This window comes from Staurois parvus, unplaced genomic scaffold (genome assembly GCF_062004578.1).
Source record: "Staurois parvus isolate SC_StPar_1 unplaced genomic scaffold, SC_StPar_1.0 ptg000126l, whole genome shotgun sequence".
NCBI classification, from domain to species: domain Eukaryota; kingdom Metazoa; phylum Chordata; class Amphibia; order Anura; family Ranidae; genus Staurois; species Staurois parvus.
This window is the reverse complement of record NW_028317922.1, coordinates 3,352,058-3,373,521: the sequence shown is the minus strand read 5'-3', so window position 1 is coordinate 3,373,521 and position 21,464 is coordinate 3,352,058. Positions and strand designations below refer to the sequence as shown.

The 21,464-nt window shown below is 40.8% G+C and overlaps 1 protein-coding gene across 1 annotated transcript in view; it reads left to right on the top strand.

The window, feature by feature from the left end:
* The window catches only part of GPC1 (glypican 1), a 130,340-nt gene that overhangs the window by 78,094 nt on the left and 30,782 nt on the right, over positions 1 to 21,464 (top strand). Inside the window, exons 2-3 of the mRNA XM_089672359.1 lie at positions 5,208 to 5,366; positions 10,058 to 10,452. Coding sequence (XP_089528485.1) covers positions 5,208 to 5,366; positions 10,058 to 10,452 — 554 coding nt within the window. The remainder of the gene's footprint in view (positions 1 to 5,207; positions 5,367 to 10,057; positions 10,453 to 21,464) is intronic.

Sequence of the window (21,464 nt, the reverse complement as noted above, 5' to 3'; positions counted from 1 at the left end):
AGCATTTTCTTTGTGCTTGTTAATCACAACTTGTATTGCACCAAAGTACTCCTCCTTCAAATTCATATATGTGCCCAATAGTTACTGTATTCACCACCAGTGAGGGTGCTCCACCACAGTCCAAACAAACTGCTAACCTATATTTTGACCCACTGTGAACTAAGGTCTATTTGTACCTAGCCCTTTAATTAGGGCTGCTAACCTTGTTTTCACCAAATGTACCAATCTTCACTCATCTGTGTGTAGCCAATCCTTTCTTCCGCAATAACTTCTCAAAGAAATAAAACAGCTCTTATAGTGCAATACGCTCAAAAACTCATTCCCCTTAAAATAAAATAATTTTAAAAAAAGTATAGAACACTCTCGAGTACAGTGTGATAAATCCTTTAAGGAAAACCATTAGCATCAGTACATATGAAAGGAGCTTACTTTTGGTTTCCACATGTGCACAATGACGTCACATGGCCCCACCCTAACGCGCTTTGTCGTGCTTTGTGAAGTCTTCTGTTCAAGCTAATGTGGATTCTGAAGCCATCATGTAGTTGTTTTTACCAAATCAGATTTTTATTGTGCACTGTGTTTTGCAAAAAATGTTATTTAAATTTTGATCAACAGTATTTAAAACCACACTATAATTTATAGCAGGTAGAAAGTGACATTTCTTGCACATTCGCTATGGACTTTTTTACAAGTTTTTCTATCTTGAGCTGGTGGATCTGTGCATTTTCACTAAACAGTAATTGCCAATGGGGGTACAGTTGAGAAAATCACAATTTTGACACTGTGGATTGAATTCCTATTTTTGATAATTGTTACAAATTTCTAAAAATAAACATTTAAAAAAGCCTAGCTTCCCTGTCAATCAAAATGAGGCAATGAGCCTGTGACCTTCCTCCATACCATGCTGCGGTACTGAGATGTACTGGATGAGGGGTACACAAAAAGGGAGATAGCTCTTCAAATCACCGGACTCAATGATGACATTGTGGGGACCTCAGAATATCCAATCCACCAGGAGAGGGTAGGAAAACTTGAGGCTTTTATATTAGCTATCTGCACCCTATGAAGAGAAAGAATCCGACCACCTACACCCTGGTGAACTGGTGTTAAGGGTTCTTTAATCCCTTAACCAGCTTGCCATGTGTATATTTCAGAAAAGTGTTAAAAACACATATACACTAAAAAAGGCTCTCCTCTTCCACTACCCCCTAAAAGGAATCCAAAAGCCCTCTCTTTCACTTGTTCAGCAAATGAAGGTGATAACCATTAAGTGACATGTATTCAATACTTGGGGAATGCTGGGGAGGCATGTCTTCTTAAACTGGGTATGCACTTTTTTTTTGGTTCTGCTAGAAGCGACATTGTATTCTGACAGTGAGGACTCTCCTTTGTCAGGATATACTGATCAGCGCTGCATTCAATTGGCTGCAAGCCGCTGATTGGACAAGGTCAACTTTTGTTGTACTTGGAGGGCTACACAAAGGTCAAGGTTTGACCAGTCCTTGCTGAACCAATTGAATTTTGATCTGTGTGTACCCAACCTTAGTCCAAATATGTTGAGTAATGTGATAATGTTAGTGACGAGATGTCATGAAGAACTCAAGGGAGATACCTACCCATAGTTTCCTGTGCATTTAAAACAATTGTTCACTGCAGATTCCCTTCCCTTCTCAGATGGGGGCTAAACAGAGGGATCCCAGTGAGGGCAATTTAAAAAATAAATCTGATAAAGAACATATAAGATGCCACTTAATGGCATCTAAACTTAAAGGGGATGTTCACATCCTTGACCCCTAAAGAAATGAATTGGAGTTGTCAAAGAACCATGGTCCATCAGCATTGGGTTTAGTGCTATGGAAGAGGTACCTCTTTTGTGGAAACGTTTCAGAGCTCCCCCTGATGCTGATATGTTTGCAATCTAATTATTATAGCAGAGAGGTTGGATGCTTTCTGTCCCCTTGCTATAGGGATAACAGTTTAGTTTATGTGCAGTGAGGTAAAGGGAAAGTATGTTTTAAAAAAATATTCTAACAAAAACAAGTTAAAGTAGAATTCCGGGATCAACTTAACTCATCTTAAAATTGTGCCCCCCCTTCCTAACACCTATATGTCCATGCGAAAGAAAGATGTGGACACTTACCTATTCTCAAGCTGATCCAATCACGTGATCTCCCCTGTGTCAGGCAGCATCGGCTGTAGGGGAGAGGAGAAAGCAATCGACAGTGGAAGGAATGCCTGAATGGTGACGTCTCCCATAGAGTTACTGTGGGCCATCCTTTATCGGCACACCCTCCTCTCCCCTGAATCCGCTGCTAGCTCACAGGGGAGATGATCACATGACCAGACCAGAGAGGCTGAAAATAGGTACGTATTTGCATCTTTCTTCCACAGGGTAGTTTGTATAGGTGTTAGGAGGTAGGTGGGAGCAGTTTTTAATTAGATTGATCCTGGGATTCCACTTTAAAGTTGATCTATGGTCAAAATGTAAAATTATTTATCGATTTTCACATTGTATTTCAATTTTTTGTAGCCTTCTCCTATTAATCAGAATGACTTTGAAGTTTGTAACTTACTTTGTGAATTGATTTCTTTGAATTCAGTGACATGTATTCACTGTGCCCTGTGCGTAGGCACTGCTGTGTCACACATTTCACTGAGCCTGCCTTCTGAGCTGCAGAGGTGCTGAGAGGAGGAGTTTCAGGAGGCAGAGTCAGTAAAGGAATCACAGCTTGCAGGCAGCAAGGCACCATGGGATATGTAGCCCTAAAAAAATGAAAGTAAACAGCAGAGAAGATGAAAATAATGCAGGAAATCCATTAACTTTTGGAAATAGATGGCCAGCAGGGATGCAGTAATCACAACACGAAAAGGAGATATTTGAACCAAGCTCATATTGGATTGTCAAAAAGAACTATAGTTTCTATTGTTGTATTACAATTCTAATATTATGAAATGAAAGTGTATACCAGGACTATAGGTCTCCCTTAACCACTTGCTCTCCTGAGGATTTACCCCCCTTCCTGACCAGGCCATTTTTTGCACTACAACGCTGCGTTACTTTGACAATTGTGCAGTCATGCAATGCTACACCCAAATTAAATTTACGTCTTTTTGAGCTTTCTTTCGGTGGTATTTGATCGCGTGTGCATTTTTTATTATTTGCGCTATAAAAAAAAGACCGACCGTGTTGAGAAAAAAAATGTTTTTTACTTTTTGCTATTAAACATGTCCAGTAAATAAATTTAGGCCAAAATGTATTCTGCTACATGTCTTTGCTAAACAAAATCCCAATAAGTGTAAATTAATTGGTTTACGTGAAAGTTTTAGTGTTTACAAATGGCGGTATAGATACTGGAATTTTTTTTTATTAATTCTTACTAGTAATGGCGGTGATCAGCGACTTATAGCAGGACTGCGGTGGGTATTCTGACACTGGGGGATATTATTAAGCTACCAACATTCTACTAGTTTGTCCAGCTAAACAAAAGGCACGCATGGATGACAGTTTTAACATTCAATTTAGGTATGTATACTCACAACCCTTAGATGAACTTGGTTCATTTACTGCAGATTTCTCTAAAAAAGGTGAAAGAAGCATTTAATGTGTTGCTAAACCCTAAAATTTTAAAATAATCTATAATGCTGCTTAAGTAAGTGCTCAGTACTTACTGGGTTTCCTGTGCATTTTTCTTGCATTCTATCTGATAAAAGAGACTCTCCAAAAGTTCCTGCTTTAGGGTGGCTCCATCCTGTTGCAAGGTCTCATGGAGCCACCTCTATGTGTCCATGCTCCTGGCTGGAATGTTTCTGTCATTTAATTGAATAGATTCATAAAAAAATTATGGAATATTTAATATCACTTTAGTTTCTACAAATATGCTAAGCAATGCACTTTATGTACAGTATATAGGTTGAACTATTCAAACATTTACATGTGTGGGTACATGCAATAAAGTCATATAAATGTGGCTGCATGGTTCTGAGATTCTGTACAATAGTTACAAGAGGATCAACTTTGCTCTTCTTAAAATGGTATATACTTTATATGGCTAATGATTTGTGGACACCTGACCATCACACCTTTATTACTTGTTGAACATCCCAATACAACACCAAGGGCATTATGTACAGTTGCCCCTCACAGCTATAATAGCCTTGTTTCTTCATGGAAAGCTTTTCCCAAGATATTAGAGTTTCTGTGGGAATATCAGCCAAATAAGCTGAAATTTGGGAGGTCAGGTTCTGATGTTGGACAAGAAGAACTGGCGTGTATTGACTTCCAGTTCATGCCAATGGTATTTAGTATGGTTGAGGTAGGTCTCTGTGCAGGCCATTCAAGTTCCTCCACATCAAACTCATCAAACCTTAAAGCAGAACTTAACTTCCAAAAAGGAGTTAGTTCCATTTTACACTTCCTCACTTCCCAAGCAGAATGGTGGGAAATGTTTTTAAAAAGATTTTCTATTCTATTTTTTTACTTTTTGCACCTCCACCAACCTAGGCCAGAATGAAGTGTACCTAGTTCTGCAGCCTCTTGGGATTCTTACATCACATCTTCCAGGAGGCTGAAGGATTGGCACACAGAGCCGCTGGAGGACAGGCTGGGAGCAGGTCCAGCAAGCACATCTTCGGAGCTTGCTGCCTGCACCTGGAAAAGCCATCCAACTGAAGAGGACCAAAATGATGACACCTGAACAGTGGATCGCAGTGAGACAACACTGGATTCACTGCATACGTGAGCATGTGTTTTGAAGAGGATGCAACACAACAGGTCGGAGGGAAAAATACATGGGTGGGGGTTGGGGCAGCTGAGTACTACTTTAATATACTTAGGTTTGTGCACCCAAACGTAATAATTTGGAGGGATGTTCACATATATTTGGCCATATAATGTATTGAACTACTTGCTGGCTAATGACAATATTTTGCATATCATGTGTGATGACAAAATTAGAGGAAGCAATGTACGATCAAAAATGAAAATGTATGTGCAGTTGTCCGTAGGCTCTAGTAAAGTAGAACATTCTGACAAATCTATTGGAATATCTACTAAAGAATTTCAAGTTTAATGGCAAGAATGACAGTTTGGGCCTTTGTAGATGGGTGCGGTATGTGGAAACTGTGCTGTGCTCTAGGGCTTCTCTGCTAATGGATAGATTTATCATGCTATGGTAGACATGTTGTCATGTTCATGTCATGTCTTGCAGGTGAGCATCTGAGGATCTGTCCACAAGGCTACACCTGCTGCACCTCGGAGATGGAGGAAAACTTTGCCAATATCAGCAAATTAGATTTTGACAACTCACTGCGAGACTCCAGCCTGTCAGTGCAAACCCTGCTTATCTCACAGAACAAGAACTTTGATAGTAAGAGCGTTCACCTTTTATTAGTAATATGTCTGTATATAATATTGTGTTCACCAGCTGGCACAATAAAATAAATAATGTATATTTAGGAATAGATCCACAGTAATAATTCACATGCTCATGGGATTGTACTTGTACTTTAAATTATTAACACCTTATTGTAACTGGACACCAGTGGTGTGTAAAATAGATGAAAGTCCTACATGTATATTGGATTATGGCAATTACTCCACGCTCAATGGTAATCAGTAGAGAGAAAGAGTGTTTAGCCAAATGCAAAAATGCTTTCAACAATGTGTTACTTTACTATGTCCAGTTAATTCTCTGTTGTCTTTTGTCTGTCATAACCCACCTTGGTTACTGATTGACTAACGTTCATCTAACTGAATCATTATGAGAATAAGCCACCTATTATTCTTATTGCTGGTATATCTAAATTAAATGGGTGACATTTATTTTAAGGTCTTTCTCATGGCTTACTAATAGATTGCACATTGATAACTTTACAATTTACCCACAAAATTTGTAGCAGCAGAGGGTTGTACCATGCTGATTAGCAATAAAAAAAGAAAATGTGATCTTTAAATTTACCAAAAACACTCTATCCCATTTTATTTCTCTCCTGAACTTGTAAATACTGTATATAAACTGCAGACAATGATATCCCTTTCACAGGTCTCTATATGGCCAGTGCTTACATTGGTCAGTGACCCATCTCGCTGCAACCAGTCTTCCAATTCTCTGACCCATGCATGTACATGGGTCAGTGAATTGAATTATATTTAATACTCAATATGGCTTTGCATTAGGGATGGACATCTTTTTTTTTTTTTAAATTGCTGTAACATTCATGTGCACAAGTAGTTGCTAGTAAGGATTTGGAAACTGAAAATGTGCAGCAATATGTAATAATATCAATTGAAATAAAATTGACCTAATATTATTTTTAGTAAATTAAGTACCTCCATCTTGCCAGGAAAAAAAAAACAACTACACCCAAGTTCTAACCTGTGTAACTTAAAGTCGAAGCAAAGATCACTTTGGGGGAGATTTAATAAAAAAGGTGCACACAGAATCTGTTGCAGGTGTGCATAGTAACCAATCAGATTCTAACTTTAGCTTGTTCAGTTAGCTTTGACAATAAAACCGAAAAGCTGATTGGTCACTATCCACCAGATTCTGTGTGTACCGGGTTTAGTACATCTCCCCCTTTGTGTCTATCAAAAAAATTGTGGGTATTTTAAAACATGAGAACAGGAATGTTGAGAGTCTTGTTTTCAATCAGACAGATCGGGGTTTATTTACTAAAGCTGGAGAGTGCAAAATCAGACTCACTTCTGCATAGAAACCAATCAGCTTCCAGGTTTCATTGCCAAAGCTTCATTGAACAAGCTGAGGTTAGAAGCTGATTGGTTTCTATGCAGAAGGGAGTCTGATTTTGGACTCTCCAGCTTTAGTAAATAAACCCCATCCTGTCCGGTATACTTATGGGGAGCTAAGTGGCTGAGCAAGGCACAAGCATTTTGCAGTATTATTGGAAAAAAAGCCTGCAGATCTAATGAGAACAATTGGCAGCCAATGTTACATTTAATTACACCATATACATAGAAACAGGGATTTTAATGTTTACAGTCATTTGATAGGACTATATCACTAGGCTGAACTCTTTCACAAGTATAGCTATAAAACATTCTAAAAGTGACAGTTTCTCTGACACAATAATTACACCGAAATCAACATGCACTGTATCCACACCATTAAAAAAAATAAATAAATCTGACTGTGGCATTTTAACATACATATACCACATCTTTTGTCTTCATGGAGTTAGCTGACACCGCCTTTCTATGTGAATTTTAGACATGCAACTAACATTGAACATTTCATTGCAAAAAAAGGTGGCAGCTGCTTAAACAGGTTCAAACTAGATAGGGAGGTACACAATGGCTAATCCTTGAAGTATAAAATACAAAATTCTCCAGCTCTCATCTCTATTATCCTGCAAAGGGGATCTATTATTTAGTTTTCTATTGTCGTTAAAAACATTAGCATGAAAAAAATAATTAAACATTTTTAACAAACAAAAACTTAAAGGAAAATTGCAGCGTATGTTCAGTGGGTGCATATATTGAGCTGTTATTAAATTGTACCTAATAGTAATTGATTTATGTAATTGTTATCTCTCACGAGCAAGGCCCTCTTGACCATCCTGTATTGAATTATATTGTTACTGTACTGTCTTCCCTATTTTACAAAGTGCTGCACAAACTGTTAGTGCTATTTACACCCTATATGAGAATAATATATTAATGCAGTACTAAACCACAAAACAAAACAAAAAACAAGAAAATCTCCTGCCTGCAAATTAAGAGCGTAATGTGCGTTGCATACCAACACATAATGAAAGACTTACCTTAAAACGAAGCTCTCCAGCTGCACATTGTCAAAGCTGACAGGGCTTGCATTTACACCCGGTCTTCTGTTCAGTTTCGCAGACTCCAGCCATTTGAATGGCTAAGCCGTGGCGATGCCACTCTTTCGCATGTGTGCGGGTGTCATGGCTCCGACACAGCTCTTTCAGTGGATGGCACTCCGTCCATTGAGAGCATAGTGCACATGCGCCAGTGATATCACCACTGCTACTAAAGTAAATATCTGGTAAACAGTGCACATTTAGGATATATTTACTGTACCTACAGTTAAGCCTTATTATAGACTTACCTGTAGGTATGTACCCTTCAAAGGAGATCACTACCTCTTTAAGTCGTGTTGAAGACAGGAGATATTTTCTACTAGTGTGAACATTTGGTGATGTTGGAAAAACCAAGCAGTACTACACTTTATTTCCCTGTACAGTCCTTAGGCTCCATGCACTATTTTTTTGTTTTTTTTAAGCACAAAAAACACTGGTAATAGCATTTTTAGTAGCGTTTTAGAAGCATTTTGAAGCATTTAGGAGCATTAGCATTTATTAGAGTTTTCACAGAGGAAAAAAAATAGCTAGAAAAAAGCTGTTAGGAGCCTTTTAGTAGTGTTTAGGAGCATTTTTTTCTGCTGGAAAAATTCTCTAAGGCTCCATGCACACTAGCATTTTTTAAGCTCCTAGAAGCTATTATCAGCATATTTGTTCTGCTCCTAGAAGCTAAATAGTGTTATCTTTTGTGTCCATGCACATATTAGCATTTTTTGAGCTACAGCATCTAGGAACAGAAAAAAATTTCGTTTTTTAGAGCAGTTTTTCCAGTAGAAACACAAACACAAATAAAATGCTTCTCACAGCTTTTTTGTAGCATATACTGTAAAAACACTAATAAAACGCAAATTCTCCTGAACGCTACTAAAAAATATTATTACCAGCATTTTTTATCCAGCGTTTTTTTTAGCTTAAAAAAATGTTAGTGTGCTTGAAAGCCTGAAAAACTCTACATTTAGCTTCTAGGATCAGAAAAAATGCTAATAACAGCTTCTAGGAGCTTAAAAAAATGATAGTGTGCATGGAGCCTGAAAGTTCTTCCAGGCAAATGAAAGCAGGCAAGTGGTGCTGAAACACAGCTGCTACAAGTGTAACGGTAAAAGTGGCTGGCTGTTTTCATCTGGTGTCTCAATTCATTAAGAAGGATCCTTGAAACTATAAACAAGTGCGCTGGGCCCCTGCTTAGTGAAAAAATCAAGGATTCAGAGAATAAACACGGTGGAGAAATCTGTGGCAGGTAGGATCCAGATAAAAGAAGTTTAGGTAAGCTCAGTGGGACACTGGTAGTTAGGGCCTAGGATGACCTGTTTGCCCAACCCCAACGCAGGGTTCCAACAAGGCTCCTTATTGGCTCCCAATCATGACATGCAGTTTACTGTAATATCATTGCTACTTGACATTTTTAATGAAAGATACAGTAAATCTCTAGTCTAAGGTAAATCAATGTTTTTTCAGACTATAATAATGGTGGATGATTTTATAAATTGTACCTGGTAAGGCCAAAGTAACTGTGTACACATCATGAATTCCAAGCTCATGGGAAGTACTTGTAAAATAGAATGGAGTAATTCACATTTTAAAGGGTGTTTCTCTGTTTGATCTGAGACATCTGTTAGTGAGAATGCCTCATCCTGACTATCCCAAGGACTTGCACACATGATTGTTGGGTGCTATTACACAAAAGCAGTGCTTGCATTTAAAATGCTTAAAATGGCCCATATTTCTGTCATACCGCTGCAGGGGGTAGTTAGGGAGACCTATCAGGTAGGACAGATGCTACTTCTTTGGCATGCTACTACACCAAGCAAGCACTTGTCAGTTTTCTGGGTATTAGAAAGCGCTCAGTAGGTGACAGGGTTGTGTGCTAAGCACCCCATTTTAACACCTATATTATTATTATTATACAGTATTTATATAGCACCAAAGGGTATGCTCAGCGCTGTACAGTAGCAAGGGGGACAGAACATGAGACAAGACAGTAACAATATAAAACACAAGGGGTTCGAGGGCCCTGCTCTTTTGAGCTTACAATATGTTGGGGACCTAAGGGTTGTAACTGAAGGGAAAATGAATGCTGTTGGGCTATCATTGAAAGCAATTAATGGCTATTTTCTTCAGCAGGCCCCGAATAGTACATTCTACTGGACAATATCATAATCTTGTAAACAATTAGGTAATTTCTTATACTTTATTGTAATACCCTTTTGTCTCATTTCAGGATACTTCCAGGACCTGTTGAATAAGTCGGAGCAGACTCTCCTGGACACTTTCCCTAATCGTTATGGGGAGCTGTACAGCCAGAACGATGGGAAGATTTTCAGAGACCTGTATTCAGAGCTGCGTCAGTATTACCGCGGCCCTGCAGTTAACTTGGAGGAGGCATTAACAGAGTTCTGGAGCCATCTGCTGGAGCGTGTCTTCAAGGCACAGAATCCACAGGTCACTTTTTCCTACGAGTATTTGGACTGCTTAGCAAAGCAGTATGACCAGCTTAAGCCATTTGGGGACATTCCACGGGAAATGAAGCTAAAAGCCACCAGGGCATTTATTGCTGCCCGTTCATTTGTCCAGGGACTAGCAGCTGCTGCAGACATCGTCAAGAAAGTCACCCAGGTATGTAACCACAATCGCATGGAATCTCAAAATATGTTATGTTGAATCACACTGCAAACAAACTATTTAGACATCCAGTTAATAAAATTAAAAATATTTTAACGTTACCCTGTTAACAGCTATAAAAACAAAAGCTGCTTGTAAAAGTAGTCATTAATACTTACCTGTCCTGCTGCACACACCACTGTTCTCTGTATTAATGATATACCTCTGCCTGAAGAATCTTCAGCATCAGGTACACTTGTGCCCGATGCCTGGTTCCATATGTCATAGATTGGTCAAATTAAATAGCAGTGTCTAGTCAGTTCAGGGTTGGAGTGCCAACGTCCTGATATTTTATTATAAACAGTTGGGAAGTATATATTACATTATTTTTAGTTTTGCAAAAACAAGGGTTACAACTGTAGTGCTAGCATAGATCTCTTACAAACCCTAAAGTGATTCTAAAGGCTTAGTTTTTGGTTTTTTATTAAATAACAAACATGTCTATACTTACCTGTTGTGTGCAGTGGTTTTGCACAGAGCAGCCTGGATCCTCCTCTTTTCGGGCCCCCCGCCGGCGCTCCTGGCCCCTCCCTGTCGGGTGTCTCACAGCAAGCAGCTTGCTGTGGGGGCACCTGCTGCTCTGTGTGTCCATTCACACACATAGAGCTGTGGCTTGACCCCGCCCCCTCTCTTCTCATTGGCTCACTGGCTGTGATTGACAGCAGTGGGAGCCAATGGCTGCCACTGCTGTCTTAGCCGATGAGGAGAGGGATTCCCAGGATAGCTGAGATTCCAGTGCACATCGCTGGATTGAGAGGAGGTTTAGGTGAGTATTAGGGATGGCTGGGGGGATGCTGTCCAGAAAAGGTTTTTACCTCCATGTATAGAACGCATGAAAGTAAAAAACCTTGAGCCACTTTAAAGTAGTATTGAACTCACACAAATAACATATTGCAGCTTACCAATCCGTCATGTCGTGGCTGCATTAGTTTTCTTTTTTTTAGGCTTTTTTTCCCTTTATTTTCACATGGTGATCTGATAGTAACACACTTTTTGTCTTAGGGTGCATCCACTCTATGGGGGAGCAATAGAATCACTTTTAGACAGCAGCACTGTCAGTCTTTTCCTTTTTAGGATAAAATTTTACACAAATAAAAGCTGACCAGAAAGGTCTATTTCCTGCATGACAGTCTAATCACCCTGGTAATCCAATAGAAGTTGCCTGATGTTGAGGATTTGGTGGCAAAATTAAATGATTGTCCACTTTCCTCACGTCTTTTGAGTGTTGCAAGTACACTGAGAGCAACTTGACCATGTGTAAGGAACTTGGAGAGACTGCCTCACAGTTTTCCTGGAAACTGGATACCACTTTAGAATTGAGCTTTGAAGATGGGTGTAGCATCACTATTTCTAGGTAAAATACACAAAAGGAATTTTTGCAGGAAAGTGCTGCAAACTTCAACACTCTACTGTCTGAAGTACCGTATTTTTCGCACCATAAGACGCACTTTTTTCCCCCCAAAAAAGGGGGGAAAATGTCAGTGCGTCTTATGGAGCGAATATGGAGCGGCCGGTCCGGTATTTCCACTGCCGCCGTGTCAGAATACCGGGCCGGCCGCTCAGCTCTACAGCAGGACCTTATAGAGATGACTGCTGACCTTTGGGGAGGGGGGGGGAGCGGGTACCTGAATTTGACAGATACCCGCTCCCACTTCCGTGGAGTTGTTCTTTCATCTTACCCGTTCCTCTATCCAGCGGCGCGGTCTTCCCGGCTTCTGTAGTGTGGGCATGACAGCCGGGTGCCAAGTGCGCATGCGCAGGAAGTGGTGCTTTTTGTGAATGGTAAGGCGGCACCTGGGACACATGACAGATCCCAGAAGCCGCCGGACCAATCACAAAGCGCACGTGCTTCTCGCTCATGCGCACTGGGCATCCGGCTGTCATGCCGAGCGCCATTACAGAAGCCGGGAAGACAGCGCGCGGCTGGATAGAGGAACAGGTAAGATGAAACAACAACTCCGCGGAAGTGGGAGAGGGTATCTGTCAAATTCAGGTACCCGCTCCCCCCCCTCCCCAAAGGTCAGCAGTCATCCCCTGTACTATCCACAGTCTCTGGTCATCCCTGTGCTGTCTGCAGTCTCTGGTCATCCCTGTACTGTGTCCACAGTCTCTGGACATCCCCTGCACTGTGTCCGCAGTCTCTGGTCATCTCCTGCACTGTGTCCGCAGTCTCTGGTCATCTCCTGTACTGTGTCCGCAGTGTCTGGTCATCTCCTGTACTGTGTCCACAGTCTCTGGTCATCTCCTGTACTGTGTCCGCAGTGTCTGGTCATCTCCTGTACTGTGTCCACAGTCTCTGGTCATCTCCTGTACTGTCCGCAGTCTCTGGTCATCTCCTGTACTGTGTCCGCAGTCTCTGGTCATCTCCTGTACTGTGGCCGCAGTCTCTGGTCATCTCCCGTACTGTGTCCGCAGTCTCTGGTCATCTCCTGTACTGTGGCCGCAGTCTCTGGTCATCCCCTGAACTGTGTCCGCAGTCTCTGGTCATCTCCTGTACTGTGTCCGCAGTCTCTGGTCATCTCCTGTACTATGTCTGCAGTCCATTAGTTCAGAATTTTTTTTTCCTGTTTTCTGCCTCTAAAACCTAGGTGCGTCTTATGGTCAGGTGCGTCTTATGGAGCGGAAAATACGGTAATTGCTGTCAGAAGAACTAGTTTTACCGTGAGGAACACCAACGGGAACTAAACTGTTGGAGCAAATTCCCACTATAGAACAAGTATTTCCTTGTTATATACAGATTGCCACCTGGTCAATGGCTCTTTCACCCATCAGCACCCTGAGAAAGGGGATAAGAGATCTGTACTTTAATGGAGTTGTACTCCAGACCAAATTCTAGCACTGATTGTAAAAGAGTCCAGGATATTGGCTAGAGCTGGGGACGCAGGAGAGAAATAATTTCCTGAGCAACAAAGCAAACTTCTTTTTATCCTCTCATATGTAGAGTTCATGATTGATCTTTTGGCCTTCACCAAGGTTTTAACCACCTTGGATGAGAATCCCTGCACCTCTAGTCCCGCCGATTCAATAGCCAGGCTATTAAAAGTATTCTCACTAGATTGGGGTGCTGCTACTGACCTTGGCATAAAAGATCTTGTTTGACTGGAAACGGGATTGGTGGTGCTGATGATATCTGGAGGAGCAGCGAAATCCCTAGGCCTCCTCAGCAGGTAGAAAGCACCTGTATGGCATGAACATGTTCTGTCCAAATTTTCAGAAGCACCTTCATAATGAAGGACACCAAAGGAAGACAAAGACCAATGGAAAATTCCATGGCACTGTGAACCCATCTTGTATCACTGAGTCTTCGCATTTGTACCTTGTTGAAAATATCGGAAACTGCACGTTCAGTGGAGTCTCCATGAGAGCTATTTCTAGAATGCTAATAGAGCCATTGGATTAATGTAGTCGTTGTTGGAAAATAATTATTAATTAAATAGTTATTATACAGGCTTTATATAGCGCCAACAGTTTGCCCAGCACTTTACAAAATGAAGGTAAACATTACAGTTACAATACAATTTGGTACAAGAGGAAACAGAGGGCCCTGCTCATTAGAGCTTACAATCTAGGAGGAAGGGTTGAGTGATACAAAAGGCAATAGCTGTGGGGGATGAGCTGATGGAGGAAGTAAAAAGCAGTTTACTAGTTAGAAGCAGAATAGGCTTCTTTAAAGAGTTTTCAGGGATCATCTAAAGGTGGGTGGATTAGGAGATAGACCGATTGAGGTAGGGAGTTCCATAGGATGGGAGAAGCTCAAGAGAAGTCCTGGAGGCGAGCATGGGAGGAGGTGACATGGGAACTACATAGCAGAAGGTCTTGGGAGGATTGAGGAGAGCAGATTGGTTGATATTTTGAGACCAGGTTGGTGATGTAGCTAGGGGCAGAGTTGTGGATGGCCTTGAAAGTTGTTGTTAGTTTTTTTAATCTTATTCGTTGGGCGAGTGGAAGCCAATGGAGGGATTGGCAGAGAGGGGTAGCAAACACTGAACGGTTGGTAAGGTGGATGAGCCTGGCAGCAGCATTCATGGACTGAAGGGGGGATAGCTTATGTAAAGGTAAGCCAATGAGGAAGACGTTGCAGTAGTCGAGGTGAGAGATAACCAGAAAGTGAATTAGAAGCTTTGTGGTATCACTGGTTAAAAAGGGGCATATTCTGGAGATGTTGCAGAGGTTGAGGCGGCATGAATCCAGGGTTACCCCTAGCACCCTGGCATGCGGGGATGGGTTGATAGTTGTGCTATTAATGTTGACCGAGAAATCAGGGGAAGAGGCATGTGGGGGAGGATATATTATAAGTTCAGTTTTGGATAGATTGAGTTTTAGGAAGTGGTGTGACATCCAGTCTGATATGTCTGTTAGTAAATCATGATATGTGAGGAAACTGATGAGGTGATTTGAGGAGTAGAGAGATAGTTTGTGTGTCATCGGCATAGAAATGGTATTGGAAACAATGGGAAGCTATTAGCTCACCCAGGGAAGAAGTGTAGATCAAGAATAGGAGAGGTCCAAGGATAGAACCTTGGGGGACCCTAACGGTAAGAGGAGTAGGAGAGGAGGAAATAGAGTTGTAAGTGACACTGAAGGTACGGTGAGATAGGTAAGATTCGCACCTATGGAGAGTACAGTCACAGAAGCCAAGTAAATAGGAGTTTTTTTTTTGAGGAGGGGGTGGTCAACTGTGTCAAACGCAGCGGAGAGATTCAAGAGTAAGAGTACAGAATAGTGACCATTGGTTTTAGCTGTTAGTAAGTCGTTTGTGAATTTCAGGAGAGCAGTTTCTGTGGAGTGCAAATCCAGACTGAAGGGGACTGAGAATGTTATTCTCAAGGAGATGGCAGCTCAGCTGGTTGTAGACTAGATGTTCAAGGAGTTTGGATGCAAAAGGAAGTGAGGAGATGGGCCTTAGGTTAAGATTGGTGGGGTCCAGTGAGGCCTTTTTAAGTATGGGGATGACTAGTGCATGTTTTAGAGGGCTTGGGGAAGATGCCAGTAGAAAGGGAGAGATTGATAATCTACCTGACTGATCCATTGTTAACTGTCTGTTGAGTGGCCCAATGAAAACTTTCGCAAGATGTAAGAGAAAAAACTTTTTTTGCCCGTTGGCGGGCAATGTTACTGCTATCTTGTTGTCAATTATCAACTGTACTCAGTTCCCTTAGAGAAGATCCTGAAAGGCTTGCAATGCTAGAAAAGCTGCCCTACGTTCACGACAGTCGGAGTGTCTGCATTTCACTGGGCTCCAATGGCCTTGCACCTATCTCCTCAAACTGGAGAGAGACTGGCATCTGACATCAGAATTATCCCATCTCCTGGGCATGGCATGCCCTGAAAGAGGCACACTGGTGATGTCCAAAATTCCAGTTCATGCTAAATTTGTGCAAACAAAGACCTGATCCATAGACAGCATATCCCATTGACTGAGGAAGGCAAACTGAAATACCCTCATGTGCCACCTGGCCCATCGCACCACTGGAATGCCTGCTGCAAAAATCCCAATGAGGGTAATGCAATCCCTTGCCGATATGCTGTCTCCATGACTCTTCATATGCAAATTTTAATTTCGTACGTTTTTCAGTTTTTAAAAATTACTTGACTTTTTTGGGTATCAAATACTACTCCAAGATCCTTCATGGATTGAGAAGGGGTTAACTGCCTTCCCTGTTTGTTCACTAGCTGACCGGACTTGGAAAGGACTTCTAGGACAAGGTTGCAATGCTTCACCAGCTCCTGGCTTGAGTGTGCGACAATCAAAACGTCGTCCAAGTAGTGGTAGAGCCTTATCCCCTATAGCTGAATTACTGCCACCACTGCCAAGTAGATCTTCTAAACGATTCTTGGTGCTGTGTCAATTCTAAAATTGACAGACACCTGAACTGGAAGTGAAATCTGGCCATCACAAATCTCAGATGTCTCTGGTGCTCCGCACTGATTAGTACATGGAAGTATGCTTCAGTCAGGTTGACTGATACTAACCGTCTTTCCACTGAACTATTGTCATGACTGTCTGAAAGGAGTCCATCTTGAACCTCTTGGTGTATAAGTACCCATTCAATTTCTTCAAACCTAGACAGGCTGGAAGCTCTTGATGCCTTGAGTACTAGAAAAAATGGGGAGAAAACCCCAGATTCTGTTCTTCTGGCAACACTGGCACTATGGACTTGTTACAGTAAAATTCTTATACATAATCTTGCAAAATATTTTATTTCTTGAGATTTGTTGGTCATGAATGAAATGATTCAGTGGTCGACTTTGGAATCTTCTACTGTACTCCCACCTGTCTTCAGTCTTTTGATATTTGTTGCCCAAAAGCTCCAGAAAGAGAATATATTGGCCCCCGTCGGAAGAGACTGGTTGGGTGCACTAAGCCTTTCTGTACATCTTAGCAGACTGCTCTGAATTTTATTCCATTTAAAAAGGAACTGCAAGAATCTTTCACTGAGATCTGTTAAATTATAAGGCTGGAATATAAGATTTGGCCTCCTGAACCCTTCTGAAGTTTGATTGACTTGAGCGAAAAGATGGCTTCTCCCTCTTATCAGACTGTGGCCACAGTCTGGACTTTCCTCCTGTCACTCATTTAATTGCATCATGCAAAGCTGTGACTGAATGTGCCAGTACTCTTACTGGGTCTGTCATAGACTCTGTCCAAGGTCATCTGCCAGGTTCAACTCCTCCAGAATCTTTCAGGTTCCACTTTTGAATTAAAAGCCATTTCTTAGTGCTTTAGACATCAAACTTAATGCTGTTTCTGAACGACAGGCAAAACCTGCCACAGTACAGATTCTCTACAAGTTTGAGGGCCAGCTTACCACAATTTCTGCTGTTTGGATGTGTTTCTGCATGCATATTTTCAATGCATTTACCATGTTCCAGATACGTTCCATGCAGAAAAAATGCAACATGTTCTACTTTTGTTGACTGTACTGGAATGCATTGCACTGGTGTGAACTAGGCTATTGGAATCCATGGTAAACACTGTCAATGCATATTTGATGCAGAATGCATCTGGTGTGAACCAGCACTAAGACCACTTTTCAATCCATAGGGATATCTAAAGGAAAGGTTATTAAAAGGGAAAGATGCTGGAAGGCCATATCCACCCTGGAAGTTCATCACATAAACATGCATCAGCCACCTTCATCGGATAAAGCTTAGAAAACCTGCACTGTAAATTGGCCATCTTATCAGGTCTCTCCCATTCTTCATCAGTGAGTTCTTTACTCTCTGTGAATGGGAAAAGAAGGCTCGTCCTTCTTTTTTTTTTTTTTGGAAATGTCTGCAAGCTTTTAGCAGAGATTGTGCCTTTATCCCCCTATTCTAAAGGCAATAAGATAGCAATCAAAAGTATGCACATCTGACCTTTCTTCAGCCGCCCATCAATTCTTATGCTCCTTTTTTGTCTTGCCTGTGGCATGGATATTTTCCGCATACTTTTCGATTTAGCCTCCTAAATATAGCCTTTGAAATTTGCACATCCGATTACTTTTCCATTGTCACTTGAGGCAATTCATGCAAATTAATTTCCTCATCACTGCAGACTGCATGCTTGGTTAACATGCACCCTGAGCTGGGGGAGACCACTGCAACGCTAAACTGGTAACATGTAAACATTTTTAAAGTGTCGCCTATGGAGATTTTTAAGTACTGTAGTTTGGTGCCATTCCACGAGCATGCGCAATTTTAAAGCACAACATTTTAGTTATCTAGTTCCTCAGCGTAACATCATCTTTCATAATTTGCAAAAAAAATTGGGTTTTATATATACAGTGGATAAAAAAAGTCTACACACCCTGTTAAATTGTCAAGTTTCTGTGATGTAAAAAATGAGACAAAGATAAATTATTTCAGAACTTTTTCCACCTTTAATGTAACCTATAAACTGTACAACTCAGTTGAACAACAAACTGAAATCTTTTAGGTGGAGGGAAGTAAAAATAAAAACTAAAATAATGTGGTTGCATAAGTGTGCACACCCTTAAACTAATACTTTGTTGAAGCACCTTTTGATTTTATTACAGCACTCAGTCTTTTTGGATATGAGTCTATCAGCATGGCACATCTTGACTTGGCAATATTTGCCCACTCTTCCTTGCAACAACACTCCAAATCTGTCAAGATTGCGAGGGCATCTTCTGTACACAGCCCTCTTCAGATCACCCCACAATTCGGCTTGAGATCTGGGCTCTGGCTGGGCCATTCCAAAACTTTTATCTTCTTCTGGCGAAGCCATTCCTTTGTTGATTTGGATGTATGCTTTGGGTTGTTGTTATGCTGAAAGATGAAGTTCCTCTTCATGTTCAGCTTTCTAGCAGAAGCTTGAAGGTTTTGTGCCAATATTGACTGGTATTTGGAACTGTTCATAATTCGCTCTACCTTGACTAAGGCCCCAGTTCCAGCTGAAGAAAAACAGCTCCAAAGCATGATACTGCCACCACCATGCTTCACTGTGGGTATGGTGTTTTTTTTGGTGTTGTGCAGTGTTGTTTTTGCACCAAACATATCTTTTGGAATTATGGCCAAAAAGTTCAACTTTGGTTTCATCAGGCCATAACGCATTTTCCCACATGCTTTTGGGAGGCTTCAGATATGTTTTTGCAAAATTTAGCCGGGCTTGGATGTTTTTCTTCATAAGAAAAGGCTTCTATCTTGTCACTCTACCCCATAACCCAGACATGAAGAATACGGAAGATTGTTGTCACATGTACCACACAGCCAGTACTTGCCAGATATTCCTGAATTCCTTTGAATTTCTGGATGAGCAAGGAGCTTTGCAATACCTAGACTACATCCACTTGTATTGTTTGATCTGCTATTTGGATTGCTGACAAGACCACCAATTTTGAACTTGCGACATTTTTATGGAGGAGCAAGGTGCTCCGTAGTAATCAGATTATTCACATGTATTATTTGTTACTATTGTCATATTAACACTTAAGCTCACCACAGTGTATGAGTTTGCATCTAGTTTGGGAGTTACGTGGTGTATGCCCCAAACTGGATGCATGCACTTATAGGTATTTATTCACCAAAGTGTATTCATAAAAGGGGAGGTGCATTATAGTTCCCCTCCTAAAGTTTTTTTATTTTTGTATTTTCTTTGTCAAGTTTTATTTTTGTATATTCTTTGTATGCACTATTTAGAGCCATTCTTTAGTTAGAGAACTACAGCACTTATTTCACACCATTCACATGTATAGAAAGGAGAATATACCATAGGAATTTGTAGAGGGAGGTGTATTGTAGCACTGCACACTAACAGCCCTTTCACACTCCATAGAAACCACATGGTAGCACAGCAGTTTGACTCTCCCATTCATACACACACACCTGTGGCCATTGCTAGCAGCAGCCTTGAGATTGATAGGTAAACCACTGTGCAGGATTTTCTAAGTTTACATATTCCTTCTTTGCACTTTCATTCTATCTGTAAATATTAATAGTGGTACCAAATTTATTGAGCTTTATTATTAGAAGTGACATGTACTGAACTTGATTAAATTATCAGTGGGGTTTATTAGAAGATATGAGGGATAACTAGCTCACACACAGCTGTAAAAGGGACTTTGCATATTTATGCCTTGAGGGTAATGACTTTATACTTTCTTTTATCTGGGTGGGGACACATGTTATATCAATAATTCATGTATTAGTCATACTGATTATTTCCGTGAGTGATCAGACACAGTTAATATACATAGAGTTCTGGCCACAGTTTGGATACTGGTTACAGACCATAATTATTTTATTGTGTTGCTGTGGTAGAATGTTGGTAGGCTATAAATAAGCCTGGTATATTGTTCATATTCCCAGTGATGGCACCATTGGAATGACATCACCAACCCTGGCTGTAGATCAGTTCCAGGATATTTGTCAGTTCGTCACCAAATTATATGTTATTTGAGCCTTGTGTGTTATGATGTTCTGATAGTGTGACAGGTAACAAGAACCACTCTGAGGAGTTAACAAGGCTTTTTGACAAAATGCAGCATCCTCTGCACTGCAAGGGACTCTAATCTAATATGGCACTCTGGCTTGTATTAAGTTAAGCCAAGTCGATAGTAATCAGCTTTTTGTCCATTAAAAAAACAGCTTTTTGCAGCCACCTGCAGGCTTAAAAATTGCATTTCTTTTAATTGGTAAATGCGTGTTAGTGATGGAAGCTAAATAGCGGAAAAGAATGCTCTGATCTCCACCACCTCTCCTCTTACTCCTTCATTCTCTGTCAGTCCCTTTATTTGCTGGCACCTGAACAGAAAATATATTTCAAGATGATAACGTCAGCCTACAAAGCTCTCTCCAACCCTCCCCTCCACTCATAGTCTCACTCACTAATTTCTAGACATTTCCTCATGTCCAACCTCTGAACAATACCTTACACTTTCTAATCACACTTCAGTCTTCTAGACCAGTGTTTCACAACCTTTTTCCAGTCAAGGCATCCTCCAAAATTATGGACAGTCTCAAGGCATTCTCCAAAATTATGGACAGTCTCAAGGCATTCTCCAAAATTATGGACAGTCTCAAGGCATTCTCCAAAATTATGGACAGTCTCAAGGCATTCTCCAAAATTATGGACAGTCTCAAGGCATTCTCCAAAATTATGGACAGTCTCAAGGCATTCTCCAAAATTATGGACAGTCTCGAGACACTCTTTAAAATTATGGACAGTCTCAAGGCACCCCATTCTAAAATGTAAAAAACTATTCTAATAGTTTTAAATAATGCAGCGACATCTACACATGTAGGACACCCAACATTAGAGGTGATTTATTTTTCCAAAGCAGATACACTTTTGCACACTGGTACTGACTAGTAATCCAATGTTTCTCTTCTCCCTCAGTTTTTCTCCATTGCTCAGCTAATGTGACCTCAGCACTGACAGAGAGAGACAGGGGACGGTCAAACAAGGATTCTGTGCAGGCAAGATCCTGCTTATCAACTGGTGATGTAATTGGTTGTCAGAACGC